A 21,439-nucleotide genomic window follows, 5' to 3' on the forward strand; every position below is an offset into this window, starting at 1 on the left:
TAAGATAGTAAAAAATGTTCTAGTAACATGTTCATCACTGTTGGCCATTTCAATGTTGAAATCGCCATAGATAATTAGTTTTATTTTAGATTTTAGTATTTTCCTCATAAGTAGCTCAAATCTTTTGAAAAATGAATTTACATCTCCACCTGGTGATCTATATAAGCTAACAATTATAGTATTCTCTGCGTTTAGTCTTATATAGCTAAATTCTCCATCTAGTTCTGCACAGTAAGAGCTAACATCTATTTTGATAAACATTATAGTATCTTTAACAAATGTTAGAACACCTCCATTCTTTCTTTCGCTTCTACACATAATGTCTCCAACAGCATACCCTTGAGGAACAAAATATTGTACTTGATCTTCTGTCAGCCAATGTTCTGAGATACAAATAAAATCAACGTTTTCAATACTGCAGAGTATTATGTTGTAATTGTAATACTTTACTCCTAATGCAGTGAATGTTCATTTCCATCACAGTAACAGATTTATGTTTATTGTTTATTGTCTGTGAACACTCTCTCATTTGAATGTTGCTTTTAGCACCTAGTTCAAGTACAGGAGGTTTACTACCTACTGATTCACTGAATTTTATACATTCCAGGTATTACTCAAGCCGCTACTTTCATAGATTGTTTTATTCCATGTGAGTCTTTCTTTAATTATTTTGTTGACACATTCACACACAAACTTTTTCCCTTAATAGTTTAGGTGGTGCCCATGTCTGGTGTGAAGGTTACGTTGCAGTTTACTTATATCGACCACAGCACAATTTGCATATTCAGACCACAGTTTCTTTATTTTAATATTTGTTCTTCGAATTTCTTTATTAATGCACAAACTATAGATAAGATCATACCTATGTGGCATTGTAGCAACAACTGTATTCCTTGATTTATTTTTTTCTAGAAAGTTCTGAAGCACGTTTATGCAAACATCTGCTTCATTTTTTGCAACATCATTTGATCCCGTTATGCATATGACAAAGTCATTTTCTTGTGTGGATTTTGTTTGAATCCAAGTGTCTAATACATGTTTAGTTCCCACTCCAGGTATGACAACACTGGTCACTGCTATGTCTCGATTTATTTCTCAAAACATACCAGATATATTCCTGCCATGGCTGTCTGTTAGAAAAACACACTGTTCTTTTTACCCAGTGTTCCCCATTTATCATCATTTTTCTCAGAGTGATTATTCATTTTAAGCACATTGTCTTTTGAAAGGTCTGGATCATTTATACTATTTTATCACCATCACTGGACTGCAGAATGCCGTATTTGTTTTTATCTGTAAATGTAACTGCTGTTGCAAATTTTGTTGTTATTTTTCCAGCTAAAGGCCTACCTTTGTGTCTCACTTCTTTCCACTCAGATGATTTGTACCTTTTGTCAGGTGTCACTTCACTTGATTTGCTCTTCGACCGTAGTTCCCGATTTCCATTCTTGAGTATGATGATTTCGCTTCTTAAAGTGTTGACTAAGAATTGTAGACCTGAAACTCATTCTCTTAAATTTGTTATTTCAATGTTAAAGTTCTTGCAAAATCCCTTTTTTAGCACATAACTGTAACTTTTTCTCGTATTAGAGTTATACACTTCTGCACTCATGGCCATCTTGAAATATACTTAGGTTTTCAGTTAAAGATATCACATGGCTGTGTCACTTTACATATTTAACAGCTGTTGACCTTAATACATTATTGGCTATTGTCTGTCTGTGTATATGCACTCGTAACTGCTATATTTTTATCATACACTTAAGTGGCCTATATGATTGTACTCATCTCTCAGAGGTGGATTTTATGAGCTATGTTGAACTGAATTGCATTTTATTTGATCCTATAGGATTACATGGTGAACAGTGAATGTACATGTAATATAGAAAATGTCAAAAATAGTAAAATTCATTATCACATACTTCCTAACCATTTTTCTCACATTCTAGCATCACTTATAATTTATAAGTAATAATTATGTATAAATTTAATGTAATAAATACTCTTCAATACTGTCAAATTCATTTACCACCAGATAATCTTTGAGATTCTTTGAAAACTTAGTCTCAAGTGCATTGTCACACAGTCTTATAGGCAGACTTCTTAGTAATTTGATACCTGAGTACTGGGGTCCTTTCCAAAGCATTAACAGTTGGTGGGGTATTCTTCGTATGCCATTTTTCCTGTACGTGTTGTGGGTGTGTACAGTATTTGTTGTCCACTATGCACTATCTTTTGTGACATATATTGTAGTTTCATAGATGTAAAAGCATGTAAAAGTTGAGATGCCTGGTTTTTTGAAGTAGTTTCTGCATGTTTCAGAAGTCTTTCTTCTTAGCGTGATCCTGATTGCTTTTTTTATGTGAACATCCTTTTTATTTCTGGAATGTTTGAGTTTCCCCACACTATCACTTGATATTCCTGGTATGGTTCAAATAGTCCATGGTGTACTGTGCACAGAAGCTGTTTGTCTGCGTGCTATGACAGCTGTCTCATTATGAATATGATGAAGCTTAGTTTCTTACAGACAGAGTTAATATATTGCTTCCATTCCAACTCGTTATCAACTGTAATATCTAAGAACCTACTTGATTCTGCTTCTTCCAGTCTCATTTCATCCACCTCTAAATCCATGTGCTTAGTCTTCTTTTTATTTATGAACACTGTATACATAGTCTTTTTTAAGTTTATAACAAGTCCATTTTCCAGGAGTCACTGAGTTGTGGTGTTTGCAGATATGTATGACCATCTATCAAGCTGTACCACATTCTGGTCATTATTCAATACTGTCTCGTGTCATCTGCATACAGTATTTTCTTCTCCTTCTCTTCAACACCTATGTCATTAACAAACAGGTTAAACAGCAATGGCCCCAATACAGATCTTTGCACTACCTCATATTTGATTACTTCAGTTTCTGACCTATGCATTCCCTTTTGATTCATATTGCTTCCTGTTGCATAAGTATGTAGATAGTTGTTGTGGTCTTCAGTCCTGAGACTGGTTTGATGCAGCTCTCCAAGCTACTCTGTCCTGTGCAAGCTTCTTCATCTCCCTGTACCTACTGCAACCTACATCCTTCTGAATCTGCTTAGTGTATTCATCTCTTGGTCTCCCTCTATGACTTTTACCCTCCACTCTGCCCTCCAATGCTAAACTTGTGATCGCTTGATGCCTCAAAACATGTCCTACCAACTGATCCCTTCTTCTAGTCAAGTTGTGCCACAAACTTCTCTTCTCCCCAATCCTATTCAATACCTCCTCATTAGTTACATGATCTATCCACCTTATCTTCAGCATTCTTCTGTGGCACCACATTTCGAAAACTTCTATTCTCTTCTTGTCCAAACTAGTTATTGTCCATGTTTCACTTCCATACATGGCTACACTCCATACAAATACTTTCAGAAACGACTTCCTGATACATTAATCTATATTCGATGTTAACAAATTTCTCTTCTTCAGAAACGCTTTCCTTGCCATTGCCAATCCACATTTTATATCCTCTCTATTTTGACCATCATCAGTTATTTTACTTCCTAAATAGCAAAACTCCTTTACTACTTTAAGTGTCTCATTTCCTAATCTAATTCCCTCAGCATTACCCGATGTAGATAGTATGCAGCATAAATGATTGCTGAGATTGTGTTAATTGCATATAACCACTGAATACATGTTGTGCCACCATGAGGCAGCTGGAAACTGTAGCTAACTGTTCCCTCACTGTAACTATGGGGAAAACATAGCAGTACCGTAACTCATATCGTAGCCATCTCTTGATTTATTATAACTGCCTGCTTTGTCAGCTAGCTGTGGCATAGCCCACTGATGCCACTGACCTGCCCAGATAAATGTGGCCTTTTAAATGTTGCCTTATAAGCCTCACATCTTTTACCAAAAGTTCTGAGGACAATACTCATGCTCACTTCTATAACACATCTGTAACATTACAAACTTCACACCAATCTTCCTTCTAGATTAACAGTAATGCTTCACCTGAACATTTTCAACAACCTTGTAGTGATGTCATAAAATGTCAATATATCACCAATTTTCATCATAAATACTGATTCCAAAAATCTGATGGAAACCATTTCATCAAAAGCTCTGCTATGCAACTTTCTTGAACTTTTTGAATATTGAGCTTATTGATGGTATTTCTTTCAGATCCTCCTGAAATTGAAGATGATTTTGTTGAGCACAAAATTGTGAGGTTGGGTGATAATTTGTCACTAGTGTGCAAGGCCCATGGATATCCTTCACCAGCAATTACATGGCTGCATAATGGAAGAATTATAAATGAACTGAATAGCTCTGACAGATTCAGTGCAGGGATAGAGTCTGGTGCATATGTTTTGCAAATCAATGGGATACAAGTATCAGACAAAGGCAAATATAGCTGCTTAGCATCAAACATAGCTGGTGTCAGTGAAAAGGATTACCATGTAGCAGTTAATGGTATGAAAAAAAACTTAACTTTATCTTTCATGGTTAGACATCATTACCATAATCATATTTTAATTTATTAGTACAATTTTCTCATTTTTAGTTCCACCAAAACTCGCTCAAGCCTTGATTGATGATACTATCAACTCAATTATTGGTTCTCCTGTAATAATAAAATGCCCTGCTGATGGAAACCCCAAGCCAGATATATATTGGTTTAAAGATGGCACACTTGTAAGAAATGACAAAATAAGAGCTTCTGATACATTATATATCAGCAAAAGTACAGTAGAAGATTCTGGAAACTATACATGTGTGGCCACAAACAATGTTGGCAATACGTCCAGAAGTTTTCAGGTAGACGTCTATGGTATGTACTGGGATTGTATAATTCTTTCAAAACCTATTTATATAAAAAACAAGAACTGAAACAGTAAAAATATAATCAGACTAAGTAAGAAACTTCCAGTCCAAACCATGTTTCATCACTGTCATATTTGCTTAATTCATGACAAGTGAAAGAATGGGGCATTATTTGAATTTAAAGCAACTAGTTGTTAAACATAGCAGTACATCAGAAAATGATGCCTATGTGGGCTGTGGCTGCTCAAAGCTACTAACTAATTTAGCATGTATCAAAACTTTTGGTTATTAGATATCTTCACATACCAACTTTCAATTTCTAGTTCCACCAGTTGCACTTGAGAATGAGGAGGAAACCGAGTACAAAGTTAAAGCAAACAATGATTTGATCCTGAACTGCAGTGTGTCAGGATATCCACATCCGGACATTTTGTGGTTCAAAGGATCCACCCCAGTCACACCATCCAACTGGCCTCAAATGCAGCTAAGAGAGATGAATACAATTTTGGTATGTACAGTATCTTCCACCATAATAGATGACATTCTGCTTGGCATTGCATTAACCAAACAGCTGTAACAGTTAAATTCACCCATTGTATAGTAATAATTATTGACAATATAAAAATATTTCTCACATTGTTAATTTTCTTAAATTACATTGTGTTATCAATTTCTTGTGTCATTTTTTTAAGCGAAAGAAATCCCCAGAGTATATTTAATGGACACTTAACGTTTACTGCAACAAGAATCTGCATACTGTGGGAAGGTAAATAAATCTCCTTGTTGACCAGAAAAAGAAAATTTAAACTTAATATTAGTTAAACAATCATTGATTTATGGTGTCAAGCAAAATTTTATAAGAAAGTAGAAAGATATATCTGCTGAAATGCAATAGATGAGGGATTGAAAACTACCTGAGCAATCAGTAGAAACATTTAGTTCTTGGCAAGAGAATGCAGAGAATCTCTCTCAGTAACTTAGACATAGTGTAATTCATGTGAGACAGTGAGAAAGTGGAAGGACCTGTGATGGTTCAGTAATAATATTAAGAATGAACCATGAGTGCTGAGAGAGCTGTATAACAGATTCAAATGAAGCTGAACCCTTACTGAAATATAAACACTCAATCAAGTTGAAACATCCATAAGGACAGCTATGTGAGATGTATTCAGTGAATTCAAAAACCTTAAGAAGTTTTACTACTATATACAGTCAGTCAAGAGAACAAAGTTATCTGTTGCCCATAGTGGTGCGGTTTACTCAAATAATTATCACTACCTTGAGAGAGAAATAAGAGAAATGACTAGAAATTTCTTGAGGGGAAAAAGGAGTGAAAGTTTACAATTTTTCTTTTTCACTTATGTTATTGTCTTGACCATAGATTACACAATGTACCCCATTGGCACTGCATGCCATTGAGGTATATTTCCTGTTTTTACAAGAAAAATCTAGGGTTTTAATTGTTGGTGTGTGGTAATGTTATGAAAGAATTATTGCAAGCCTTTTTCTGATGAGATTCTCCATTTTTAATAACTTCCTTTTAAGAATAGTTCACAATGTACATAAACTTGAGAAAACCTAAATATTTCTGAGAAGCATGTCCACCTTAAAACCACGACAGCTGACTACATACTTGACTCACAACTACAGAATCCCACCAAAAGCAAAACGAACAGAGATGCAGCAAGATACTGGTTGATAATGAGACTGGTAGATGTAGAAAACATTATCTTTGGTTATTTACAATTAGTATTTTCATTTTTTTTACATTCAAAATTGCTAGCATAAGCTATTCTGAAAATAATAATAATAATTATTATTATTATTATAATTACTGATTTTTCAAGATCATAAAATTAGGTCAACAAATTTTTAGTATTATGATTCTTCATCCAACATAACTCTTCTACTCATATATTTACATTCATATGTATACAAATTTCACCTTAATGCCTGTCATGATGTAAATGAAAACAAAAAATTAAATTTGTGTGAATTGTATGAAAAGTGTTAGTGGATTGAATGGGGAATTTGTTGTATGTATCGTGTTGTATACTAGGATATAAGAGAGTGCCACTGACATTTTCCATTATAACTTCAAGAAAATCTTAAATACAGTTTCATACTGCCATTTAGTAAACAAAATATGTCCATATGAAATATTCAGACACATACCAGTCTTCAATTGGCTAGGAGATATCCTATCAAACAGAGCACAGTACCAAATAGCATTCTTAATAGGCAGACACAAAGTGCCTGGTGTGCTTAAAATGAACAGAGATTGTGCACTGTTATTCACAAAATATATAAATGACATGAGATAAGTGTTTCTATATATGTGCTGCAAAGTACTCATCTACAGCCACAATGACTTCTAGACTGGATGAAAAGCACTAACCAGTGAGGAACTTCTTCAGTTTTGAGAGTAGATTAGATGGAAGTCCAAGGGGAATAGGTGAATGTTACAGTGCTTCGTAATGCAAATCCCTCAATCTCCCAATTGCAAAGATCCTTTCTTGGGCACGTGTATTTTCCTGCTGGAAATGGATTTTTTTCTTCTTTAAGCTGGGTGTATTGTCACAAATGCTTATGTCCAGTTTCATTAGAAGTTGAAAGTAGTATTTTCCACTTATGGTTTTGCCTTTCTCAAGAAAGTCAGTTATCAAAATTTCTTACACATCTCAAAACCTGACACCATGTTCTTTTCCATCAGTGGCACCATCCTTGCCTTTTTTCGAGCTGAAGAACCAGTTTCTATCCACTGCACAGACTGCTGTTCAGTTTCAGATGAGTAATGATGATTCCATGTTTCATCCACTGTCATGTATTGACACAAAAAGTCACTTCTGTTTTTCTTGAAATGCATGGAGCACTTTCCAGAAATTGTTGTGTGAATGTGTTTGTGATCCACAGTGAGCACATGTTGCACCCATCTTGCACAAAGCTTTTTTGTGTTCAATTCCTGGTGCAAGATGTGACAAACACATTTCTCTGATATGCCTAACACATTAGCAGTTTCACTCACCTGTATATACTGTCTTCCCAAATCATGTTATACACTTTGTTGATTACTGTTGTGCTTGCACTTTTTGATGTCCTTCACACAGATCATCTTGGGTGCTTTCATGGCCATGTTTAAATTAGACCATCCATTTCTTCATGGTGGAAATTGAGGATGATGATCTACCATGAACATTTGCATGCTGGTCTGTGTTAAACTTTCTTTTACGAACAATTTAATCATAGTACAATACTCAGTTTTCTCAATTTTCAATACCACCAAATGCACCAAAACTGCATCAGACAACTGCTTACAGTCAACTGCTGTCTGGAATAACTTGCAATTTTATGTGGCATCTACTAACACATGTACCAAAGTAAGGAGAAAAAATCACACAAGTAGTGCTATGTGAAATAAATGCAAATCAAAACAGACACAAACAAGATGTATAATGTTACAGGGCAGATTAGAAAAATGTCAGTTATCCATAGATTTCAAAGAATTTTTGTCACTTGGCTTGTGGCAGAAAATCTGGTGGTCACATGAGTACTAGTCAATGCAATAGATATTAATCATTTAGATCCAAATGTAGTTATAAATGTTCTCCAGACCTTAAAACGTAACACTTATTCATTGTATGATCACTGATCATGAAAGATATTAAAATTGTGTTTGGATTTAATCAGTCCTGCATTGCATTATATTTGTAATTGATGAATAAAAACTAATGTTTTCCCAGCAGTCTAAAACATGTTGATAGCAGTTTTCAGTGGTCTCAAAAATGTAGTGAGCAACTGTTTTCCTGCTTTTCCTCTCATAGTTTTCACAAAAGAATCTGAGAAAATTACTTATTCTGGAATTTTTTTCACACTATATATAACATTTCTCTCAAAGTCCGCATGGTTTGATTTTCAAATGCCTAATGTGAATTGTGATTTATTCTTCTCAGGGCATACATTTTATGTAGTAGAGATAGTGAAAAAAGGATAGTGGAACAGGAGGTGGAAATTGTAGCCATTCAAGCTGGATAAGATAATGTTAGGAAAGATACTGACACCTTAAGAAGAGAGAAGGGTAAAGAGGGATGGGAAATGGGAACAGGTAACCGAAGTGTTACACAGGAGAAATGTATTATAGACAAATGTAAAACTTTCTCAGTGTCTTCTCAAGCCATCAGCAAGCCAGGACAAGACAGGCCAGTGCCTGTGTTGCAATCAAAATGATGAGCAGGTGGAAAGCTGACATTTTCAAAACAAGAGTGAACCCAAAAAAAAATTGCCTCACCTTACATGATGAGCAAGGATCTTGAATTGTTAACTCAGCAACATGATATCAGTGAGCAGAGGACATCACAGTTTATTGAGATAGCATTAGCAAGTTCCAAAACTATGTGCTGCACCATGGCCAGACTGGGCACCGACACACAAGAGAATACTTCTAAACTTCAAAGAATAAATTCGTTTTCCTCTAATGTTGTATCAGTAGTGCCCAGAGCACTGATTGACCTACTCCACCACACTCCATGCTCTGTCATCCTGACTACAGTAGAAATCTCAACCCAGGCACTTGGAGAAGGAACAGGCTTAGAACTTCATCTGACAGCTTTGTGATGAACATCAAAAGTAAGCTTGACCTGTTGCTCCAGTTTGAAACTGATGAGCCTCAGGCAGATGCAGGTTTAAACAGGGTACAACAGACATTCAGCTATAAGTTCAAAAGTAACAATGTACGGAAGTCTGAAAGAGAAAGAAAGTTTTGTTATTGCCTACTTCTCATGACAGAGGTGTAGGCCAACTTTTACAGGATGAACTAGGGTCAGAATACCAGGTCACCAATTCTTTTAAGCCTAGTGCTGGTCTGGGTCAGGTAATAGAGGATTTAGGACTACTTGGTGAAGGCTTTACCAAAGAAGACACTGTGATTATAGTGGGTGGTCTGGAAAGTGGTGTTGACAGAGACCCCATTACAATATATAGTGTGACCTGGTAAAGATAGCATCTGCATAGAGACAGACCAGTGTTGAGTTCTGAGATACCATGACTGTCCTCATTTCAACCCTTTTGTCAAAAGAGTTAATTTAGAGTTCAAATGGCTGCTTATGTTGGGTACAGGGTCACATATAATTATGGTTCCTATCATTCTCTCCTTAAATGTGATTATACTAGTCATGGCTCTCATGTCAGTAGAATAGTGTAGTGTAAACTGGCTGGTCCAGTTTTATAAGGGGCGTTCAAAAAGAAATGAGCCAGAGATATATTTACAGAAACCAGAACCTGTATGTTAGAAGTATTGACCCAGGCTGTTGAAACACTTGTCCAATTGTGACACAAGGCAGTGAATGGCTGTCTCATGTTAACCAGTTCCATACATACATCTGGATGTCATCGTCCGACGTGAATCGTTTTCCCCTCAGAGCCTTTTTAAGGGGGACTCTTCTGATTCACTTCCTGCAGCATGGGACAACAGTGAATGCCCAGAGTTACTCGCAAACCTTGACCGCCCTTCACCAAGCAGTCAAATCAAAACAACCAGGCTATCTCACCCTTGGAGTAATTCTGCTCCACGACAATGGAAAGCCTCATATGACCAACACAGTCATGGCGCTCCTGCAGAAATTCAAATTTCAGGTTTTCGACCACACTCCATACAGTCCAGACCTCTCTCCCTGTAATTACGCCATTTTTGGAAAAAGGAGGAGTTGCCACAGTCATAATGAACTCTCATGAATTTAATAACATAGACATTCATCGATTTCATATAGAGCAGAATGTGGAAGCATGTGCAACAGAAGTAGAATTTCATAATAAATCCTTCATTATAGTAAGTGCATACCAAACACCTACAGGTAATTTTAATGTATTAACATATCATCTTGAAGCTCTTTTGGCCTATGTGACATCATAAAATGAAAAAAAATACTGTTTGCTGGTGTCTTTACTGTAAATTTTCCATAAACTCTTCTAGTAAGAATTTATTTCAGTCAGTGACATTATCATTCATCTTAAGGCCTGCTGTAAACTTCCCAACTAAGATAGCTAATTGCTCAAAAATCAACATTTATAATATCTTTATAGGGAGGTATAATGAAAACAGTTATATTTACAAAACCAATAGTCAATGGCCTCTCAGACCACAACATGCAGTTTATTTTATTAAATGCTAATGTTGATCAGAAGATAAATTCCACTAAATATGAGTTCAAGGGGATTGTCAATAAGTCAAAAATTGATTATTGTAGGAGAATCCTCAAAGATATGAACTGGAGTGATGTCTAGAGTGCTCATGACATCAATAAAAATACAATGTTTTTATTAATAAACCCCTCTTACATTATTTGAAAACTGTTTTGTGCAAAGCTAAGACAGATCATACCAAAGTCAACAAAGAAACCATGGATTACTTACAGATAAAGGAATCTTCTGAAATGAAAAGGAAACTGTATCTGTCAATCAAAAACAGATCTGATGTTGATACTGTAACTCATTATAAGACACTGCAAAATATTAAAGATAGTAAAATGGACATCAAAGCAAATGCATTACAAGAAAAAGGCAATCATGTCAGACAAAAAAATAAACAGAGTATTGGATATATCAAAAGAAGAGACTGTTAGAACCAGACATGAAAAAAGCAGATACCATTAAGAGTAAATGGTACATTGGTAACAGATGTGTGTAGTGTGGCAGAACTATTTAAAAAGCATTTCATAACTGTTACTGAAAAGATAGACTTGTTAGGTTCAGTAAGTTGCCATGAAATATCTCAGACCAACCATTACAAAGAACTTCAGTAATATGAATATCACCCTCACTACATCAATAGAAGTAATCTAAACCATAAAATGTAAAAAAATCAATAAATTCTAGCAGTTATGATGAATATCAACATAGTTAATTTAAGAATGTGCTTCTGAATTTAGTAACATATTAAGTCATCTATCAGTGGAACATTTTCTGAAAGGCTGAAACATGCTGGAAAGGAAGGAAGATTAGTGTTTAATGTCTTGTTGACAGTGAGTTTATTGGTGTTGGAGCACAAGCTCGGATTTTCAAAGGAACCATACCAACATTTGCCTAGCTACTTAAGGGAATTATGGAAAATCTAGATCAGGATGGCTGAACATGAATTTGAATCATTGTCCTCCTGAATGCAAGTCTGGTGCGCTAACCACTCGGCTACCTCATTTTGCTTAACCATCTGACGCATTCCACATTACTTTAGTGTTTCAAACACATTGTTAGCATTCCCGCTACAACCGGTAGGTCCTGTAATGCTTGTAGTTCATCATATTAGCGCTAGATCACAGCACCTAGTGAGGTACTGCGATATATCCGTATATATTTCCAAACGAATTCACGTGTGTTTTTCACGCGTATGTTACGTGTTCTGTGGTGTCCTGTCGTTTGTTTACTGTTGATTTTGGCGCTAGTATTTTGGTTTTAGCTTGTTTATCTTCTATTTACTCACAATGACGAGTGATGAGGATGCAAAACTTCGAAAAATGATTGAAGAAGTACTTGCTGAACATACTGATGATGATTTTTTGATTTTAGATAGTGACAGTGATTACTAAATGCCGGAAAATAACGATAGTCCAGGTAAGTCTAACATCTTACTAAATCAATGAAGAACAAGACAGTTCATGTTGTGATCTGTTCTGTTACGTTCTGTATTATTTCAGACACAGATATGTCATCAGATGAAGGTGAGTCACCGCCTGTGTTCACCTCCCACTTATCTTCGAAAGAGGCCAAGATTGAGTGACATTTCACAGGATGACTGGGCTATAGTGGATCAAACACCAAACATTTTGTTATTTACAGGGTCACATGGTGTGCTAAATAATGTAGGAACCAGTCAGTCTAGTGAATATTTAGATTTTTTTCCTCATTTTATAAATGACATAGTTATTTCAATTATGAAGGAACAAACAAACCTACATGCTAGACAGAAGCTGGCCACACTGAGAGCACAAAACAAATTAGGGCCCAATTCTAGATTCAAGCAGTAGAGGACGCTAACAATTGCTCAAACAAAGATGTTTCTTGCTATTATCCTCCATATGTCAATCAGTGAGAGGTCAAGTATGGCCAGTCACTGGTGTAGTGATCCAGTGGTTAGCTGCAATTTTTGCCCCTATATTAAGCCAAGGGACAGATTTCTGAATATTTTGTCTATGTTCCACATAAATGACAATTCAAAGCAAAAAAAGAAAGGTGAAGCAGACTTTGATACACTTCGTAAGGTCAGGCCTCTTCTGGATGATTTGGTAAGGAATTTCAAAGAAAGTTATCAGCCAGGTGAAGCACTAACCATTCATGAAGGTATGTGCCCTTTCATAGGGCGTGTAGGTTTCAAAGTTTAAATGGCTAGTAAGCCAAACAAATATGGCATGAAGCTGTACATTCATGCAGAATCCAAAACTGGGTACATATACAACTTTGCAGTTTACCATGGAAGGGATGATAAACTGGACAACAGTGCTTCTGCAGTGGTAAAGAGATTGCTGGGCTCACTCCAAGGTAAGGGCCACACTGTATATGTTGACAGATTTTACACCAGTGTTCAGCTAGCCGAAGAACTGGCTAGAGCCAACACTGGTTTTGTAGGGACAGTAATGCCAAACAGAAAAGGATTGCCCAAGGCTCTCAAAGAGGTTAAACTCAAAAAGGGTGAACAAATATTTCACGGAAAGAACGATGTGCTAGCATTGCGATAGAAAGACAAGAGGGATGTGTGGATGATAATTACCAGGCATACATCCTCAATGTTGCCTGTTGCTACAAGAGAAGGCAATGAGAAGTTGAAACCAGTGGCAGTGCTGGATTACAACTAACATAAAGCTGGTGTAGACCTTTTTGATCAGCGTCTTTCATGTGGAGCACTTGATCACAAAACAGTGAAGTGGTACAGAAAGCTTGCCTTTCACTGTATATTTATGACAGTTTCCAATAGTTGTATTTTGCACAGTTGCATCAATGAGAAGAAACTGAGCGCTCCTAAGTTCATACAGGAGGTCTGCACTGCGTTAGTGTTACAGAGAGGAGAGAGAATTGAGGATTCTCATGGATCTGCAATGATTGCTCGATTGTCGCAGAAACATTTTCCGAACTGTGTGGAAATGGCAGAAGGGAAGAAGAAAGCACAAAGACATTGTGTAGTGTGTAGTGGAAAACAAAAGAACATTACTGGGAAAGCTGGGAAGATATATACTTCTTATAGCACAGTGAGTGTAATGTAGGTTTGTGTGTCACCTCGTGCTTCAAGCTTTATCACACTGTGGTTCACTATGCAAAATAGCTTATGTGTATTTAGCTATGCTTTATGTGCAAATGGTATAACAAATGTCTTTTCAGTGTCAAATGATCACTTTCCAAAATTTATTTCTTCTTTAAATTGAATAAAGTAGTAAAAATAAATTTTTGACAAAAATTTATTTTCACAAAATCGAGGAGAAATCCGCATCGCTTCTTGGAAAAAGTATACGCCCCATACACATGACTGTTAACACTTGTAAAGCTGAAACCTTAAAGTTTTAAACCATACCTGTAGTTTTTATGTATCTCTAACTAAACATCCATTACAGCTATTTAAAGTCTGTTGAAAATAGAAAAAATCAGCCAGCACACAGGGAGTGGGATGCAATTAAGGGCGTAGCATGGTAAGTGTTAAGTAAATTAGAATGTTATGGTATAACAGGAAATGCTGCAGAATGGTTCAAAATGCAAATCTCTGATAGGAAACAAAGGGTGTCAGTAGTAAAGCAAACTGTATTGAGTTATCAGCTACCATCAAACTGCGAGCTAATTACATGTGATTCCACACAAGATTCCATCTCTTACTTTTTCTTATGTGTGTCAGTGACTTTTCATCAGTAACATGACAAGGTGCAAATTTTTTTCTGTTTGTAGGTGTTACAAATATTGCAATAAATAGCAAATCAAGTATTGTCTAAGAAATATCAGTTAATGAAATTCTCATGGACATTAATAAAATTTTACTTCTCTATTCTTTGTTACCAAACTTAAAACACACACACACACACACACAAACACACACACACACACACACACACACACATACATACATACACCCACTATATGCAGTTTAGAACTTGTAAGAGGATTTCTCCCAGTATATACATAAAATATGACCAACCAGATGGAAGAAGTTGACAATGTTAAATCATGACAGGGATATAACACAATGAAGATAGCTACACAGTAGCTGAAATCAATCTGCAATAAGCAGATTAAAAATTCTCAACTGATGCTGCCCTTCCTCTTACTGTCAATCTCATTAATATGGTTGAGGAGCATGCTCTTACTAGTGGAAACAAACCTGAAGAAATTCTTCAGATTGCAGTTTGACAATTAATTCACCTGGAAGGTGCATGCCAGAGAACTACTGAAGCACCTAAACAGATCTCCATTTACAATGTGTATGTTGTCAGATGTACAAGATATAAAAGTAAAAAAGCTAGCATACCTTGTTTACTTCATTCTGTAATGTCATTTGGGATCACTTTTTAAGGTAACTCTTCAAGCTAAGCTTAAGTTTTTCAAGTCCAAAAACATTTAATATAAATTATTTATGGTTTGAATTCAAGAGTGTCCTCCAAAGGCCTTTGAAAGGAACTGTGCATACTAACTACCACTTCCCAATATATTTATTTCTTAATGAAATGTATGATTAAAAATATATCTCTTCTTCAGACCAACAGTTCAGTTCATGGAATTGATACTAGAAATTAGAATATCTTCACTAGGATTTAAAGATACTTCTTTTGGTGCAATAGGTGTCCATTATTCAGGGACACACATTTCAATAACTTTACAGTAGCCATAAAAAGTTTAACTACTAATGAAGATCAGTTTAAGAGGATCCTGAAGGATTTATTAGTAGCCAACTCCTGCTAATCCACAGACATACTTCTTAGCAGATTTGAGTGATGTGTGTATCTTATTAATAGTATCAAATACTTCTAGTATTACATACAATTTGACAGCTGTACAACTTCAGTGCCATAATGTGATCAGTGTACATAGCTACTGTAAAATGACTTTGATAATGGGTGGCTGCGTAGCCTATAAATTTTTACATTCACCTCATTGTGTTGTACATTTACATGTTTTTTGCGAAGTTGATTGTTACCTTTTAAAGTAACAATATGTTTAAGATTCTTTTGACTTACTCCACATACATGAGAACAATTTCACTTGGGATTTGTCAAAAGTATGTTAGCATACCTTTTTATTTTCCTTGTGTATTCTTGTTGTCTGACATGATCTACAAGGATCTATAAGGAGGATCTCCTCATTATGGATCTACTGGAACAAAAAGTACATCTAATCTAATCATTTTTAATCCATTCATTTTGCATACAGGAGACATGTCAGAAATTTACATTGTAGTGACAGTAACTGCTCATATACTGTCAGAAAAAAAATTCAACACTCCAAGGACAATGCCATTTTATTGACAAGTGATGTGGCAGGTAGTCCATATTTTTTAAGAAATTCAGACCAAAGGAAACACATGTGTCACAGTAAAGGGTGCCAAACAGTCACATCAATACATTTTGAAGCCCCCCCACCCCTGACCCCCCACCCACCCAATATCTGGAAGCAATGCCGGCATGTATTCTTTCATGAAAATGATTATAAAGGCGCCCAGTGGCATTCTGTGACAGGTTGTCCCAAGCACCATGCACCTTTTGGTGCAATTTTACCGTTTTCATGCAGGCTCTGGAGAATGAGCAAGTACCCACCTGACCATGTCCCATATGTGTTCAGCTGGTGAGAGATCTGGTGATCTTGCTGGCCACAGCAGTTATTGTACACCATGATGAGCACATTGAGTTGCAGCAGCCATATTTGGATGTGCAATGTCCTGCTGAAAAAGTGTATCACCTTCCTGTCTAATAAATGGTAGTAGCATGGGGATAACAACTTGTGCAATGTATCAGGCAATGGTAACTTTACTCTGGAGAAATACCAAAAACTGAGCGAGGTGGCGCAGTGGTTAGACAATGGACTCGCATTCGGGAGGACGGTGGTTCAATCCCGCGTCCGGCCATCCTGATTTAGGTTTTCCATGATTTCCCTAAATCACTCCAGGCAAATGGTGGGATGGTTCCTCTGAAAGGGCACGGCCGATTTCCTTCCCTAATCCGATGAGACCGATGACCACGCTGTCTGGTCTCCTTCCCCAAACCAACCAACCAAATACCAAATATGACTGTGAGTTGTAACAGGTGGCCTCCCACACCATGATGAGACTTGTGTGTTGTGGACGAATACATTCTGGAATAGGCTGCTCACCAGTTCAATGATGTACATATGTAAACCCATCACTCATATATAGACAGAACCTATTCTCATCACTGTAGACAACAGAGGGTCATTTCACTCTCCTGTTGACTCTTTCACAACACCAGAATAGCCGTGCTTGGTGATGTGTTGGTGTCAATGGTAGCCTGCCTAGACCACACGTAATCTTAGTCCTGCTGATAGCAGACTGTTCCCAATGGTCCTTGGTGACACATCAGGTGCAACATATGCTCAAGTTTCTTCCATGGATGATGTTTGATCACCTTCTGCTACTCTCACACTGTGTCAATCTGAATGTGTGTATGTACTACATCAATCTCCAGAACCTGGTCTATGGGTATGGATATGCTCTACAGACTCTACTGCTCCACAGAACACTGCTTAAAGCAGTGACACACCAGTGATACATTGTGCCCAATGTGCAGCAACCCGCCATACATCTGTCCAGCTCCTCTCAGGCCCATAATGCGACCCTGTTCAAATTACTGATGTTGTTCCACAGGAGCTCGTACTCTTCAGTGGGGCATGGTTGTACCCTAAACTGAAAGTTCACACATTGTTCACCTCTGCACTCAGCATAGTTACTGTATGTAGTGTCAAGACAGACGGCACACAGACTGGCCTTCAGCACTATCTGATCACCAATGACCATGACAAACGAATCACTAACACCACAATTATTCATTGCGCACATATTATTCACTGGTGCCACTGAGTACAGTCCTTGAGGGTATTGCATTTTTCCTGGAAATTTATAATTGAGTGTGGAATACAAATGCCAATGGAATGATTCCATGTGTAGCTGTTAATTACACTTATTGACTCCACTTTTAGGGTACGTCTGGTGTGAACATATTGTATGTCTTCACTAGATGACATTTTTTACTTATTTGGTTTACTCTGACTGAATTGTTGGATAAGATCATGATATCTCAGATGTGATGGATTTTCCATATTTATTCCCAAAGTGTGAGAGGGATTTACCCAGTGTAGATCCTCAGAGAGGTCTGTCTGACCACATGACAATTGTGTGTGAAAAATAAGTATAACTGCAATCTGAGTCACTCTTCATGGACTATGGACTCACAACAACATAAGATTGTTCTAACAATATCATGTATGTTACTTCATTACTTTAAAGTTATCATTTTAAGGGGTGGATCAAAATCAGTAAAAATCTACATTGTTTATATACATTCAAAGTTTGATTGAATGAGACAGTAATGTGTAATTCAAAGTACTGGTTCTATAATTTGCTGTCTCACACTGGGTTTATACAAAGATGGTAGTTTTGATTATGTCATAGCTAATTTTCTCCTAAAACAGTTGCCAACTGTGTAAGTTCTCCATATCATCAGATCACAATGCCTTAGTGGCATTATATTCTATGTATTCGTCCTTTTCACCAGGCTTTGGCAGAAGTTTGCATGTATGGTAACAGTAAGTTGTAACCTATTTCTTGGGAATGGGCGACTGGAAATTGAAGAAATTTTTAAGACTGCACTTGATGCCAGGTGATTGGAGATGGAAATGCCGTGTGGTTAGGGCCTCCCGTCGGGTAGACCATTCACCTGGTGCAAGTCTTTCAAGTTGATGCAACTTCGGCAACTTGCATGTTGCTGGGGATGAAATGATGATGATAAGGACAACACAACACCCAGCCCCTGAATGGAGAAAATTGCCAACCCAACTGGAAATCTAACCCGGGCTGTAAGGTATGATATTCTGTCATGCTGACCACTCAGGTACCAGGGGTGGACGAATGGAGATGACAACATTCAAATGTGAGATACTTGGTCAGTAAAGGGTGTTTACTGCATGTCACAAAGAGGGCTGTCAAATGCAACAGTACATTCAGAACTAAAAAAAAGCCAACAAAATAAGCTTTAACCATAAAACCGGTTTTTGAACTTGCCTCCATTTTCATGCTATTCAAAATACTACTCCAATATCATATTCAGTTCTTTGTAACTATCACCATATTATTTATTGTTTAAATATATGAATATGGTATCTGTTCTGTTGGACATGTCCGAAAGAACAGATACTGTCAGTGATCATTCAGCTCATTGGAATGAAATTACAATAAAATGAATACCCCTTGCTGCATACAGGCATTGATATAAGTCAATGGGGACAGTTGAAAATATGTGCCCTGAGAGGGTATCGAACCTAGGATGCTCTATCCATCTGAGCCACTGAAGACACAGGGGATAGTGTAACTGCAGGGACTTATCTCTGTCACACCTCCTGTGAGACCCACATTTCCAACTTATTGTCCTGCACTATATTCTTAGTGACCCTGCCCATTATACTCATTACTCATGGCTTTTTTGCCAATTCCTGTAAGTGTCTGGGCACTTTTTGTGTATCCACACAGAAGAAGATGATCAAATGGCCAGTGAGCCTTTTGTTGGGAATGTGAGTCTCATGGGAGGCATGCCAGAGATAAGTCCCTGCAGTTGTACTATCGTCTGTGTCCTTTGGTGGCTCAGATGGATAGAGCACCTGCCAAGTAAGCAGGAGATCCTGGGTGCGAGTCCCGGTCGGCGCACACATTTACAGCTGTCCCCGTTGACTTATATCAACACCTGTATGCAGCTAGGGGTATTCATTTCACTGTATTTTTATTTATTGTTTGTTGTTAATGCAACACCTCCCTTTCTGGTCCTAACTTGCTTTCAGTTCAGACTGTTTCTCTGACAATTACTTAATTTTATCTGGACTTGAGGCTCAGCATTTGACCAATAACAGTTATAATTTCAATTTTCTTGCCCAGTCATTGCTACATTTTGAAGAAGAGTATTATTTCATACTATACATCACCATCTTTAAATGCTAGATCAAATTTTTCTCATGTGTCACAAAATGATTTGCCATGCGGAGTGGTTGCTTGGTTTGTGGTGCCACGTCACGGATTGCATGGCCCCTCCCACTGGAGGTTCGAGTCCTCCCTCGGGTGTGGGTGTCTGTGTTTTTCTTAGCATAAGTTAGCTTAAGTTGTGTGTATGTCTAGTGACCGATGACCTCAGCAGGTTGGTCCCTTAGGAATTAACAACATTTGAACATTTTTTGCCATTATCTAAACAAAATTAAATGTAGTAACAAAAATTTTTGTTTTTAATATTTCAGGTTATTCCTAATGTCACTAGAGCTCACGGTGGAAAGTATTCTTGTTTAGCAATCAATAAGGCAGGTACAACAGAGCAGAAATTTAATGTGGAAATTCAAGGTGAGTTTCTGTAATTCTATGAATAGTTCTTTCCCTTTTTACAAATATCTATAAATATTTGTCAAGGTCTATTCAGTTAATTTAAAAATACAACTGCCTGACAGATTAAAAATTTTCTGCCAGACTGAGAGTCATAGCTTTGCGTGTAAGTACTCTACCAACTAAGCTATCAAAGTACAACTCACAGCCCAGCTTCACAGCTTTACTTGCAACTGTACTTCATCTTCTACCTTCCAAATTTTACAGAAGTTCTCCTGGAAGTCTCTGGCAAATTAAAAATGAGTGCTGTTCCAGGCCTCAAACCTAAGACCTTTGCCTTTCATTAGCAAGTGCTACTTCCACCAGCACCTCATCTTCTACCTTCTCTCTGCTACAGAGTGAAAATTCATTCAGGAAACAACCTCCTGGATGTGACTAAGCTACATCTTCTCATTATCTTTTCTTCCATGATGCTAGCCCAAAGTGTTTGGAAGGCAAGAAGGTAGGAATTGTGGGACTGGTGGAAGTAAAGTTGTGAGGGTGGGTTGTGTGTCAAACTTTGATAGCTCAGTCAGTAGTCAAAGTAGCCACATAGAAGTCCTGCTCCAACACATAGTTTCATTCTGCCAGGAAGTTTCAAATCAGCTTACACTGCACTGCATAATGAAAATTTTTCTGGATCTTCAAAATAGGTTTTAAATATGAGATAGTGAGTTATGTGATTTGATAAGAAGTGACATGAAAACTAATGTCTGCAAAAAATATCTCTTTTAAATTTAGCTGATTATTTTTAATGTGAAACATGTCAGAGATGACAAAATACAATGGGACTTCCAGATTGTCAAACATGTCAGGGATACCAAAATACAAAGTGACATTAAGACTGTACTGTGAGAACTGTTCTTAGTCATTAATATAAGAGTTATTTTTTGTAGCTGCAAGGCACTGACACCTTAAACAAACCTCTGTTCACATTTACTTATATTCTAGCATTAATAGTCTTCACAACCATCACAAACAGGTGTTTCTAATACGTAAGCAACTGTATAAAGTGGTGAGTCCTCTGATGTTTAAATTTTTAAGAAC

The 21,439-nt window shown here is 37.0% G+C and overlaps 1 protein-coding gene across 1 annotated transcript in view; it reads left to right on the forward strand.

Moving 5' to 3' along the window:
• Nucleotides 1–21,439, forward strand: part of LOC126298209 (hemicentin-1-like) — a 748,827-nt gene that overhangs the window by 489,814 nt on the left and 237,574 nt on the right. Inside the window, exons 35-38 of the mRNA XM_049989513.1 lie at nucleotides 4,168–4,458; nucleotides 4,550–4,816; nucleotides 5,133–5,317; nucleotides 20,275–20,374. Of these exons, the coding sequence (XP_049845470.1) occupies nucleotides 4,168–4,458; nucleotides 4,550–4,816; nucleotides 5,133–5,317; nucleotides 20,275–20,374 (843 nt within the window). The remainder of the gene's footprint in view (nucleotides 1–4,167; nucleotides 4,459–4,549; nucleotides 4,817–5,132; nucleotides 5,318–20,274; nucleotides 20,375–21,439) is intronic.

This window comes from Schistocerca gregaria, chromosome X (genome assembly GCF_023897955.1).
Source record: "Schistocerca gregaria isolate iqSchGreg1 chromosome X, iqSchGreg1.2, whole genome shotgun sequence".
Lineage (NCBI taxonomy): Eukaryota > Metazoa > Arthropoda > Insecta > Orthoptera > Acrididae > Schistocerca > Schistocerca gregaria.